Below are 13,225 nucleotides of genomic sequence, written 5' to 3' on the forward strand. Positions count from 1 at the left end.
GTGGAGAGAAGTACGGGAATAAAGAGGTAGAAGGAGAAGGACCAGGCCACCAGATGGGATCTGAATCTTAGTGGTAACTGAATTCAACAGGGATGAGAAACATGAGGGAACTTTATGTTTCCAGCAATGCCACTCTGCTGAGGTATATCTGGGTGATGCCACGTCATACTGCGTTGTACTTTCCTATGTCTCCAACTCCTCTTCTCTTCTTGGAGCCCAAATGGCTTATGTTAATGAGTCTATACATTTGATGACAAGCCAAATACTGAAAATGTGCGGGTTATTTGGTCTCTCAAGCTTCTGTATTTGTTACGAATTCTTTATGTCATATGCCAGGCTCTTGTTAACATTTGGGTGTGTGACTTCTGATCTAGTTAAAAATCTATCCCCAGCTCGAGTCAGAGCATCAGAAGGCTAGTTACCTGGGCCTCACTGTTTAGTCCGTAGACAAACTGCCCAATAGACTTGTTTTATTTCTGAAAGAGATGGAGGAAAAGATCACTCTGGCTATAGTCTCGATAATGGACTGGATGAACTGAGTGGGAATTTGAATGCGCTTCCAGAAATTCTACCAATTAGAAATTCATTGGGTTTGCAAGCTTCTTTTATAAAAATGCAAATACATCTAAGAGGCTTATGACTGGGGTGAGGGTGTAATTTAGTCTGAATTAGTTCCATCAACTTACTTGATGGAAGCTGAAGTCAGTCATACTAAAAAGATGAGAGTTTTACTTGCGGAAAGAATGTTTTGCACAAAGGATATAATCACGTGTGGGACCGAGGTGGAAGACTTTGGAAAGATATAAACATGAAGGAGCATTCAGAAGACACATAGAGGGGGTGTCAGCATTTGAGAGCACAGAGAAAAGCAAACTCTGGTCTTCTGTGAAAGTTTGCCTGATTGCCTCGTAGAGGTAAGTCCCTAGTTTCCTTTAACACTGGGAATCTCATTTCTCACATTCTTGTTTGAAGGAGTACATTCCTTACAGCAGAGGAGAGGAAAAAATGAAATCAATAAAAATCCTCAAATGGTATTAAGCATTGACAATTTCCATGTTGCTTTGTTTAAATTCAAGCTAGGCTATTTGCTTCCCTGACAATACTTCACTGATATCATATGATAAACAGAATTTTTTAGACCTAGAATTTTAAAAACAATCATCAGTTCCATGTGAGATAAAAGCTATTATTGGTCAATATTTTAAAATAAGTTCAATTATGTTATTTAAAGATATATTTTATATTTGGTAGTAAATATCTATAATTTTTTAAAGTCTACACTTGTTTCGATACAACAGAATGTGTAAATTCTATTTATCATTTTCCTTTTCATTTTTTATGTTACTCACATTACTAAAAAGATGAGGCCAGAGATCCTAAAATGTTCAAAATGCTGTCTTTGAGTACGAGTCTGGGTACATTTCAAATTTCATGTAAAAGCCAGTGCTCAGAACTAAGATAAAACTACTGGAAAGAATGAGAAATAGCCAAAACTTTGGCACACTCCTAACCAGGGCTTCTTGGATATCATAAAGGAGAACAAAAACAACAACCCAAGTAAAACAGTTTCTGTGATGTTCTGTTTTGTACTTATATTTCAAATATAGGGGAAAAAAACTTTTTATCAAAAAAAAACAAACAATAAAAAGCAACAAAAACCATTAGCAGAAAGTTTGGGCCAATGAAAACATTTGATTTCAAACACCAAAGCATTAAATGGCAAGATAAAAATAAACCTTTGTGCTAGCCAGTAAAAATTCCATGGATTTGTGCCTTTCAATGTGAGTCCCAAGTTTAATGGCAGGTACACTCTGTGTGGTTGGGGAACGGAACAGACTGTCTTAGTCTGACACTCTGTCTTCAAACGCTCCCATATATATCTGGCCCAAACTCTGCTTGTCCTGCCACACTTGCAAGGTCCCACTCAGATTTATCAGGATGATCATCCCTCCATTCATAGCATCCTTGTCTCTACCTACTGCTCAAGATAAAGCCTGGGAGAGCGCGTCTGTATGGGAAAAAGGCACGGTGGAATCATGAAATCTCACCATTATCGATCACTGCCAAATGTCTTATTTTTATAGATAAAAAAACTGAAGCACAACCAGGCTTTAAATCTTGCTCTGAATTATACATTGTTTAAGCTTCAGAGCTAAAACCTGTCAGGTATTCTTCTCTGAAATGGTTAGGAGATACTTCTCCATGAATCTTTCACATTTTTGCATCGTTTGCAAACAGAGGCACTGACAATCTGTTCTGAACTATCTTTTCAAAGATATTTATGCAGCAGATAACCTTGAAAGATAGGGATGGTGTCTCACTCCAGAGCAAAGAGAAGTTTCTGTCCAGTATAACAAAAATAATGTCTCTCTCTGAGGCAAAGGGCAGGCATACTCACTGACCATTAGGAACATTCAAACTCCCTAAGGTCAGAGTTCTGCTCTGGAAATGCAAACCACTTAGTATACAAGTGTCACCTCCTAGCCCTCTTCACTTGCCCTGCGGGAGCTGGGATTCAGTGAACCAGTGTCAATGCTGATAATCTGTCTGCTGCTATTGCTACAAACAATAAAGTGATTTGTCTCTGACCCAGGAGTCTCCCGTCTTCTGCCAGCTCCCATGAAACTGTGGCAGGCAGACTTGTGAGCTTAGAAGTAGGTGGAATCTCAGACTCCTCACAGTTTTTGACAGAAACATAAAACTGTAGTGATAATCAATCATATGTAGAGAGAAAATATTGAAAGGCCTGTTGATGGACTTTTCAAATCTAGGATCATCCAGTTACCATTTTGGAGGTACATAATACATATATATTGTAATATGCTTCATTCTTCAAATAAAATTATACACACACAGACATACCTGTAGCTACACTTTATTTTTTAAATTAAATCTGTGAAATGGGTCTCACTCTACTCACTATATAGATTAAAAAACAAAAACAAAAACCAACAAACCCCAAATTTAACTCACACAGCTAATAGGCGGTGGAGCTAAAAATCTATGGTTTCAAAATTTGTGTTTTGCCTGTCTTTAAATGAAACACAGCTCAAAACAGTATGGGCCACTTAGGCTTTAAATAAAATGGCTAAAGTATATAGTATTATGTTTAGTTTTACTATCTTTTTAATAACACCTTACTTTTTAAAATAACTTTAGGTACCGGCATGATGCTATCTAATCTGTATTCAATATTAAATATTCAGCATTCACAACAAATAACGTGTTTTTTAATCTTGTGAATACTGATTTTATAGTGTATACTGTATATTCATAGCCAGAGTCTCTAACATAAGCTATTGTTTATAAAGCTTATATCAGAAAACAATGTTGTAGACATATTGCTTCAAAGCTACACATCTAAGAAAATTATCTTCAGCTACAGAAAGATAACATTACAGGAGAAATAATTCGATTAAAAAGGCTGTATATTCCATGAAATTACCTTGTTAGTCACAGAGATAAATAGAAAATTACAAACTAGACAGAGTGGGGAAAGGACTACATGTGTCTGGAACTTACAGATGTTCTTGAGAAAAAAAAATGTTTAAAGGAAAAAGACAGAAAAAAAACTTTTTAACTTTATGGAAGCAAAATATAAACTTAGGTAAGAGTTGTTTGGGGAATTTTTTTAAACTGGTAATCCATTTCTGGCTACAAACAGATTTTCATTATTATGATTCTATTCTGCTAACTCCAGTGCTAATCAATCATTTTGAAATGTAAACAGCAAGAAAGAAAAACATACTTTAAAAGTATGTTAATTCTGGTCAAAACATAAACAAATGTTGTTCAAATTGCCTTAATTAAAGGATTTCTAGATACTTATTAATAATGCATTAATGGGAATATTTTACTTGCTTCTCACGAAAACTTTACTTATTTTTTTTATAAAATAAAAAGCTATCCAGCTAAAGTGTACAAAAACAAAACAAAGAGATTAGGGAGTCAGATACACCTGTCATATAAAATGATAACTGCAGAACCAGGTTTATACAGCTATTATTTATTTTAAACAAGTATTATTTATTTTAAACAAGCTATTATTTATTTTAAACAAGTATTTTAAACAAGTATTTATTTTAAACAAATCTTAAATTGAAAGATTAATTGCTGATTTATATTTATTTTATTTTAATCCTTGGTAAATGACAATAGAAGACTGTAGTCTTTATAATGGGATATGCCAATGTGGTTAATGTTTGATGTAGAAGCAGAAACCCCATGGAAAAGCTGATGGGTTAAGATACCAATTTTCTGATTCAACTCAGACACAAATTAATTTTTAAAAACATAATTTAAATTATGTGGATTTAAATTTTAATTATATAGTGCAATACTTTCTAGGGGCATAACTATTAAACATTAAGTGGGTTTTAAACTAGAAATGTGAGGAACTCTTTCACTGATGGGTTTTCAAGTAGGCTATAATTTCATCTATGAAGACTCATATGCCATCTGATGTGTTTTTTACACTCTGGGATTCTACGAGGAAGTGAGATGGTAATTTTTGTCCCAAATTTCTAAAGTTGTCAAGACAAATTGAGAGCACTTCAGAAAGAAGAAACAAAATTGTTAAGATCAGAGTCACTTAACATAAAGAAATACATTTTTTTAAAACCTCAAGTTTTGTATAATTAAGAAGTACTATAATAATTGTTTTAAATATGAAGCAGCAATTATTTTGAAAATAAATACATAGGAAGAAAAGGAATATTCATCTAGAAAGTTAGAAGGCAAATCTAAAAGAAAGAATATCAGTGTTTTGTGTTATTCCTTATTATCAAGGTCCTCCCATTGGCAAAACCTTGTGGATTCTGGAAGATTGGTGATAGTGGAATTGATAAACAAAGGAGTTTAGTATGCTGATCTGAGAGCTCCTTAGTCGGTGTCTGCTGAGGAATCCTATATATCTCACAGGTTTATGCATAAGGAGGCAAATGAAAGATTACCTGGAAATTTTCTAATTAGTTGACATAATCCTTCCCTTCTGCAAAGCTGATGTTGTATTTCTGGTAATATGTTTACCTGAAAGGAATAAAAACGATTCTAGTGAGTTAGGCATTCTCTGCTAAAGCAAAGAAAATACAAACAGCCTACAGGGTACAGATGTGAAGCACTGTCTACACCACCCACCTCCTACTTTCAAATCTCTGTAAGTCAACATTAAAATCCAAAATAATAGAGTGGTTTATTTGATAACATAAAATAAAAACGTACCCTTAGAAATCTTCAAAATATTGGGGAATACTTGTTAAAACCTTGATATATTTCAAAGCCATGAAATTTGCTAGAAAAAAATTTATGTCATTATGGCAAGTAGAGTAACACTACTAACTTGATAGTTGCACATTTTGCTTTGGCAAAAAATAGTACTAAACATTCCTCAAAGTCAACTACACGCCCAAGTTCCAAAGGCCCTCAATGATTTGAATCACGGACATCTAGTGGTAATTCAATGCTAAACCTGTTAGCATTTATAGTTTTCACTTCATACTGAAGGGTATTTACTGCTTTCGAGTATAAAACCCAGTCACCACAAAACTATATTTTAACAAAAATTTATTCTTAGAAAGCTTCATAAATATTGTCATAAACTCAAACATATCTTTTAATTTTTAAAGAAAAGATACAAGCAAGCTTAATTCCCTCCTCTTCTGAATTGACAGATTAGCTATTCTCAGCTAAATCCCCCAAATAATGCCAAACATGGTAACACCTCGTTAAAACCAACAGAAAGAGTCAGTGTAAATCAGCTTGAAAATCAGATTCATTTTTGAGCAATTATTGATTACTTTCAAATTAATTCACTCTACCCTAAAAACGTATTAGAGTTTCTTTACTGTGGCCGGCTGGCCTGACTGGATAAAAAGAACTCAGCTGCAGCTGGAGAAAAGAGAGGGAACCAGAGACATGAGCTGTAGTCCCACTTCTGGCATGTAACAAAATCAGAACCTTGAGCCCGTCACTTTACTTCTTTTCATTTTCTCCATTTGTAAAATAGAGCCTTGGGTCTCTAAATACCACTTCCGCTCTAAGCTTTGATCAATTCAATAATTCAGTCATAAGCTGTAGTTTTTAAAAAAGGATTCATTTAAAGTGCTTTGAAACAGTTCATCGTTTAAAAGTTCTCTAACCCTTGCAATTTTGTTAACTCTATCCGTTTATTCAGCAAACTGTAAACTTCAGCCCAGGTCATGCATAAATAAAGCCCAGGCTTCAGCAGAATCCGCTCTTGTGAATATGAGAATTGAGAAAAGTGTATAGTACACTTTAGATTTTAGGGATGTCTACATTTCTCAAATTCAAAAGTGATCAATTTTAGAGTCTAAATGTAGGAAAAGAAGAAGGGCTTTCATAAAGTCCTGAAGTTTTCAGTTCAGCCTAAGACTGGCTGGAGGGAGGGACAGAGCATGACTGCAAAGGTCTGGGGAACCCATCCTAGAGGCTTGGGGGTTTTGCTGTTATTGTTAACACACAAAGAACCTTTCTAAATTAGATTGTGAAAAGGTTTAAAAGTCAATAAACTTGAACCATTTTCCTCCACTTAAGGAAAAAAATCACTCAGTTGCTATTGACTAAATAGAAGCTTTAACGATAGAAGGGCCAAGAAAAAGCAGCAGCATTAGGTAAGTAGTAGTGAAGGCTGTGTATGGACACAGGTCCTATTGAAAACCTTCTCCCACTTCTTGAAGGGCTCAGAGTAAATGTGCCGGCCTTGCAGACGTTTAGAGCATCCCTTTTATGCCGTCCTGACCTCTACAAACTGAAAGGACTAGCACAGCCCTGATTAAATGGATAACAGTAACTGAACTAACGGGCCAGAAGAATGTGTGTAAATGCTGCAAAGACAGAGTACAGCTTGCACAGATTTCAGATACAAGGGTAGTTGTTGTGTCATATCAGAGATGACTTTTCACATGAGACCTTGGGTCACAACGATGAACTGACTCAGGGTCAACAAAGCATTTGCTTCAAAAAACCAGAGTCAAGCCAAAGGAAGCAACTGCTCTCACTTTCCCATCCCCTACGCAATAACCTCTTCCACTGCTCTTTCCTCCAAAGCACATCTTTGGAATTCACAGAGTAGAAGAAGATGACCCGACCATGGTGACACGTGACACTAGAACTATCGTCTCTGTTCTACTCTGGAACTGAGCACCAAGCTAAGCAGTTAAACTAAATAACTTGGCACAAAAAAATAAACACATACAAGGCTATGGGTCCTACAGCTGTGCTAAATCAACTTTATTACACATATTAACTTTCTTAATTAACTTTTTAATTGTTAAACCTAATAATGTTCTTCAATATCCTAGTGCTTTTTATTATTTTTATGTACATCATAAAATATATAAGATTTGCATCATTATCAAGTGGAACATAAAGAAGTTTTCACTGGGATTAGCTGACTTCTATACGATGAGCTCCTCCAGCTTAATACTGCAATAATTATTTTTAATATAATTTAAGTTCACAGCAAAATTGAACAGAAGGTACAGAGATTTCCCATATACCCACTCCCCCCGACCCACACACAGCCTCCCCCATTATCAACATCTCCCCCAGACTGGTACATCTGTTACAACTGATGAAGCTACACTGACACATCATTACCACCCCAACAGTCATTTTTAATATATACCAATTTTGTACTGAGTTTGAATGCTTTATGTGTGTGTGTGTGTGTGTGTGTGTGTGTGTGTGTGTGTGCGCGTATGTGTATTTTATATAGACAGCTGTTTTTCTTGGCACAGAAGCTTCTGTATCTTTGAAAGGATTAGAATGCATACAAAAAAATGATAATGACATTTGGGCCCTAGAATATTTCTGAGATCAAACTGGGAGAAAGGAAGTGTGCATTTAAAAATATTTCAATCCTACTCTGTGGTAATCTAAATTGTTTTCATTACATACCGTCGGAAGCAAAAGTAAAAAAAAAAAAAAATCATTCTTATTTTGAGACTTATTTCATTAATAAGAGCAACAGTATGATGTTAATTATAAACATTCAGAAAGTATTTATAACTCAAAAAAACTAAAACTACAGTAATACCATTAACTCATTAAGGAAAGTAGACATGTGAGATGAGCTATTTATATAAAGTGTAAGAAAGCACCCAGGGAAAAAAATTTTTTTTGGTCACTCATGAACATTGAGAGTGACACACATGTCACATTGTATCTTAGGGAACTGTCCTTTTTCTTCATTAGATCTGTACAGATGTTCATATCTTTTATCAAAAATCAGACCTTCTCTGAAAGCTGTTCAGTGTCATCCATAATGAAGAGAATTAATGGCAAGAAGGGAACCAGCTAATCAAAGAAAAAAGTCTTATTATCATCCATGTCTCTCCCAGGTAATTATCACTCCATCACGGTCACCTGAAAATGTCCTAGCACACTGTAAAATAAGAGCCATTTCAGTAGTTCTCAGTGCTCCAAGTACTAAAAACAGCATCCCAGATTCAGGGACTGCTAATCCTACACACATTCAGAACTAGAAACGAATTTCTCTGCTCCTGAAATACCAGGACCTGTTAGAGGTGAGACAGAGCTCCACTTACTAAACTTAGTGTCACCCCAAATAGTGGACCTTGCTTCACTCAGCATCACACAGACCAATACAGTCTTAAATTCCTGTTACCTTCCTCCTGGCTAGAGAGACTCCTGGTCATTCATCATCTATAACAGACCTTAAGATCATTTTCATTAAGCACTTAAATTCCAAAGCTCTGAAGAGGTGAGTAATCCTCATCTGAGCAGGTGCCCTTTCTTTGTTCATTCTAAGGTCATTAACAATCCTAACACGTACCCAACAAATCTGAAGCAACTTCTGTTTTGAATATTTATGTTTACATAAATAAGTCACGGTTCACAAAACTTCAAATTATTCATGCTCCAAAGTGACAGTTATCTAAATGTATCATTTAGAATTTGTGTATTCTTTAAGAATATTCATTAGAATAGGTTTTAAGTGCAGCAGCTAAATATTTATTTAGAAAGGCTCTATAGTGATATAGTTAAGAACACAGAATTTAAAGTCAGACTTCCAGAGTTTGAATCCTAGATGCTTCATTTATTAGCCAGGAGGACTTAAGTAATTTTCTTAATCTCTCTGTGCTTCAGTCTCTTCATATGTAAAGAACGTATATAAACAAATATGTAAGCACTTAGAATTGTTCTCAGGAGGAGGCCTTGGCAAGAGATTGGAAGGTAGGAGTAGAGAATCTTCCTGGCTTCCTCTCTGCAGGGCTATGATTTGGCAATGGCTATGTTCCCCTATGTTTATAGCTCCTTTCCACAGATCCCTCTTTCTTGGCTCCGGCTCTTATTTGGTTTTGCTATACAATTCCTTCTGTTGTACACACCCTTCTTCAGACCAAGGGTGGTAAAACCTTATGATGTTGCTGGTCCCTGGGTGCCTCTAATCTTTTTTGTTTCTCTTATCCTGCCAAAAGCTCTGTAAATAGCTCTTTCATTAGTTTCTCTTCAGTTAAATCCTTTGGAGTATGGCATTTGTTTCCTGCTGGGAGGTTGACTGATACACACAGCAAATATTGTCGACTTTATCCTGTAGCTGATGAGAAGCCATGCAAGATTTTAAGCACAGGAGTAACCAGGTTAATTCAGCATTTTCTATTTTTCACTCTGATAACTGAGAGCCCGATGGATTTCAGGAGCAAAACACTTGCTTCAGAAAAATCAGTGAGGAGGATTCAGCAATTGTCCTGGTTATACATGGTGACTGTCTGCCCAGGATAAAGGTAGTAAGAATGGAGAGTAGGTAAGATATTTGAGAACTATTTAGAAGTTAAATTCCTTAGTATTCATGATTGATAGAATGCAGATGACAAGAGAGAGGAAGGGCTCAAAGGTGAAGGCCAGATTTCTATCTTAGGAAGTGACAGAGTGGTTAATCACGCTCATGACCAGCAGAGCAATTCTGCAGAGCTTCTAAATGCAAGCACAGAAGTGAGTTTACCAGGGAAAATAATGAATTCATTTTCTCTACCTTGAGTCTGAGGTCCTATGTGACATCTAAGTGGAGATGCTCAGTGGGTAGTTACACACGCAAGCCTGAAGCATGGGAAACTGCTTTGAACTTTAGATGTAGATTTGGGAGTCATCAATTACAAATGGTAGGTGAAACGTTAGGGGTGGTGCTGGGGAACAGAGGCATTTAAAGAACGGACAGAGAAAAGGTGGCTCTGAAGGACACAGAAAGGATGGCCAAAGATGTACAAGAAGAAGCGAAAGAATGTGCTCAGTCTAAAGGTCAAGGAAGGAAAGAGTTAGAAGGAAGAAGGAGTGATCACAACTGTCAATTGCAGAAATATCAAATGATCACAGTAGCTACTATAGTACTCTTTTACCATTGAAAAATAGCTATTGGCTTTGACACTTTTCTCACAGATTTGTTAAAGTTACCAAAAACAGAGCATATGCAAATTTTCCAACACAGTCACTAGCACATTGTAGGCATCTGATAATTTTTAGTTAATTTTTCTAGAAGCATTTATAAAAGTTTACACACGATAGTAGATATAGGATGTCAATTTTAAAAGTTAACAAAAACTATATATATTTGTTATAATTCTGGATATCAATTTAAGTTTGAAAAGTCAAAATAGGGATCTAGTAAATAAAATTTTTACTACTTTGGATGAACAGGTGGCCAGGGTAAGCAACACTCCATGGGCTATGTATTTCAAGGTCAAGTTTTGGGTCCCACTAGCTAAAACTGGATCCTTATTGGCAGCAGCCGAAGTTGAAGGGGATCTTATCAAACCCAAATGGTGAAAATTTATGGTAAAGTGTATAAGGCATGGCCATTGAAACTTTCTCCAAAGATTCAACAGTTCCAGTTTTTCAATACTTTTTTTTTTTTCAACATTATGGACCAGGAAGTACTGGTGTTAATGTTCATAGATCTGATAAAAACCTGTGCACATTTTGAAAAAGAATGTTTACCTTTTGATGCAAACCTAACTGGCACATGTCTTCCTTGGATATGCAAGGTTTTCCACCAGCTTTCCCAGAAGACAGGCAAACGAGCAGATCCCAAGAGCCCAAATCACCTAATAGCAAAAGAGTATGGAAAAACAAACAATTTCTTATCAGATTTTTAAAGGCACCATTTACTTCTTCAGATTAAAGAATGTAATTATTTAAATCCTAAAACACAAGTAACAATGATTCTGAATATACTTAAAAGCATATATTCAAAGTAACTAAAATTCACCTTTTCTAATTAAGCAGAAATAACACTTTAATATTGTATCCTAGGGAAAATCCAATTATCTTAAGTTATATCATAAAATTCCTTTAAAAGACTAAAATTAGAATGTTTCAAATCACTAATTTTATAAATTTATAAAATCTTAATTGGAGATTTGGAGGAAAGAAAATTATAAAGTCTTTTAAGAGATGAGAGAGTTATAACGATATGAAGTCAAAACATCGAACATTTTGTTCTGGGCCTCCGTATTACCATTATTTTCATAGATCTTGAAAACCAAAAACGCTCTTAAGGGGCTTCCCTGGTGGTGCAGTGGTTAAGAATCCGCCTGCCAATGCAGAGGACATGGGTTCGAGCCCTGGTCTGGGAAGATCCCACATGCCGTGGAGCAACTAAGCCCGTGCGCCACGACTACTGAGCCTGTGCTCTACAGCCCATGCTCCGCAACAAGAGAAGCCACTGCAATGAGAAGCCTGCTCACCACAACGAAGAGTAGCCTCCGCTCGCCGCAACTAGAGAAAAGCCCGCACGCAGCAACGAAGACCCAACGCAGCCAAAAATAAATAACTTAAATAAATAAATTTAAAAAATGCTCTTATAAGTTTTCTTACAAAGAAAAAGTTATGTTAGGTAGAAAATAAAATTTAATTAAAAATTTAAGATAGGTTTAGTCTAAAAGGAATTTGTGTTCTAGTTATAGACAGAGTTGACTCTAAAATACAGAGTATAACACAGACTAAAGAAATGATATTTCATCTATTTCACCAAGAACAAAGTTCTTTGTCAATAAATCATAGTTACTTGCCAAAATAATCTCAGCAGAGTACATTCTTGCATAAGTAATTGAATACTTAAAAATTAACATTTATGTGGCTATATATGGGTTTATTTTCCCTTACTTTTTTTTTTGTTTTTTGCGGTATGCGGGCCTCTCACTGTTGTGGCCTCTCCCGTTGCGGACCACAGGCTCCAGACGCGCAGGCTCAGCGGCCATGGCTCACGGGCCCAGCCGCTCTGAGGCATGTGGGATCTTCTCGGACCGGGGCACGAACCCGTGTCCCCTGCATCGGCAGGCGGACTCTTAACCACTGCGCCACCAAGGAAGCCCCCTTATTCTTTTTGATCTATTTACATAAATTTGTATCAGCTTACCTTGCATATAACTGATGCTTTAGAAATATTTGTTAAATGCATGAATGAATAACTAGCTAATGATAGGGTAGTAAACACATTACTTCAGAAACAATATAGAAATATCTATCTCAAGAAAAAAAAAAAACAGAAAAAGAACACTAAGTAATATATAAAAGAATTGGTACTACCTGGGAAACGTTTCCATTTTGGATGGAAATCTGGTTTAGAAAATGAAGCAATTGCTGTACACATGGCATCTTTTGTTGATCAATACTAAGATAAATGTTCCTTCAAGTAACTATTTATGCCAGACCTCACAAGTCAGTTACTGCGTTATTAGTGGCTTCAAAAAGCTAGAAAATATCCAATGCCTCCAAATTCTATCTTTTAAAAATTTCCTAGAATTTCTCACTTGAGAGCATAATGCTTTCAAAGAAGAATTATACAGGAAAATAAAAGTTGATGAGGAAGAATATCTATGACAATTAGGAATGAAATTTTACCCTGCACTAATCAAGTCCTTTTCCATTTGACAAGTCCTGTGCTGTCTAAGCTATTGGTCCCTCTATAGTTGTCCTGTTGCTGGAAGGGAAACCTCTCTGCCAAACAAAAGGATCCAGACAACTGAACTCAAGTTAACTGAGCTCTTGTCCTAGAGCTTCTCTGTTTGCTTGATGTATCTCAAGATGCTGGAAGATAGCAAATAGTTCAAAAGAACAAGGAGAAATGATGTTGTTGATTGGGAGTTGGGAGAGAACTCATCCAGGTAATAGCCATCAGGCCTTAGGTGTCAAGGGTCTACCCTGTCCCATGCACTCTCACTTTGAAGGAAACTACAAGCAGATTCCA

At 36.0% G+C, this 13,225-nt stretch overlaps 1 protein-coding gene across 1 annotated transcript in view; it reads right to left on the reverse strand.

Moving 5' to 3' along the window:
• CPED1 (cadherin like and PC-esterase domain containing 1) overlaps nucleotides 1-13,225 on the reverse strand; it is a 303,302-nt gene that overhangs the window by 224,447 nt on the left and 65,630 nt on the right. Inside the window, exons 3-4 of the mRNA XM_082661907.1 lie at nucleotides 10,975-11,081; nucleotides 4,953-5,028 (exon numbers count right to left, since the gene is read on the reverse strand). Of these exons, the coding sequence (XP_082518033.1) occupies nucleotides 4,953-5,028; nucleotides 10,975-11,081 (183 nt within the window). The remainder of the gene's footprint in view (nucleotides 1-4,952; nucleotides 5,029-10,974; nucleotides 11,082-13,225) is intronic.

This window comes from Grampus griseus (genome assembly GCF_964374135.1).
Source record: "Grampus griseus genome assembly, chromosome: 9".
NCBI classification, from domain to species: Eukaryota; Metazoa; Chordata; class Mammalia; order Artiodactyla; family Delphinidae; genus Grampus; species Grampus griseus.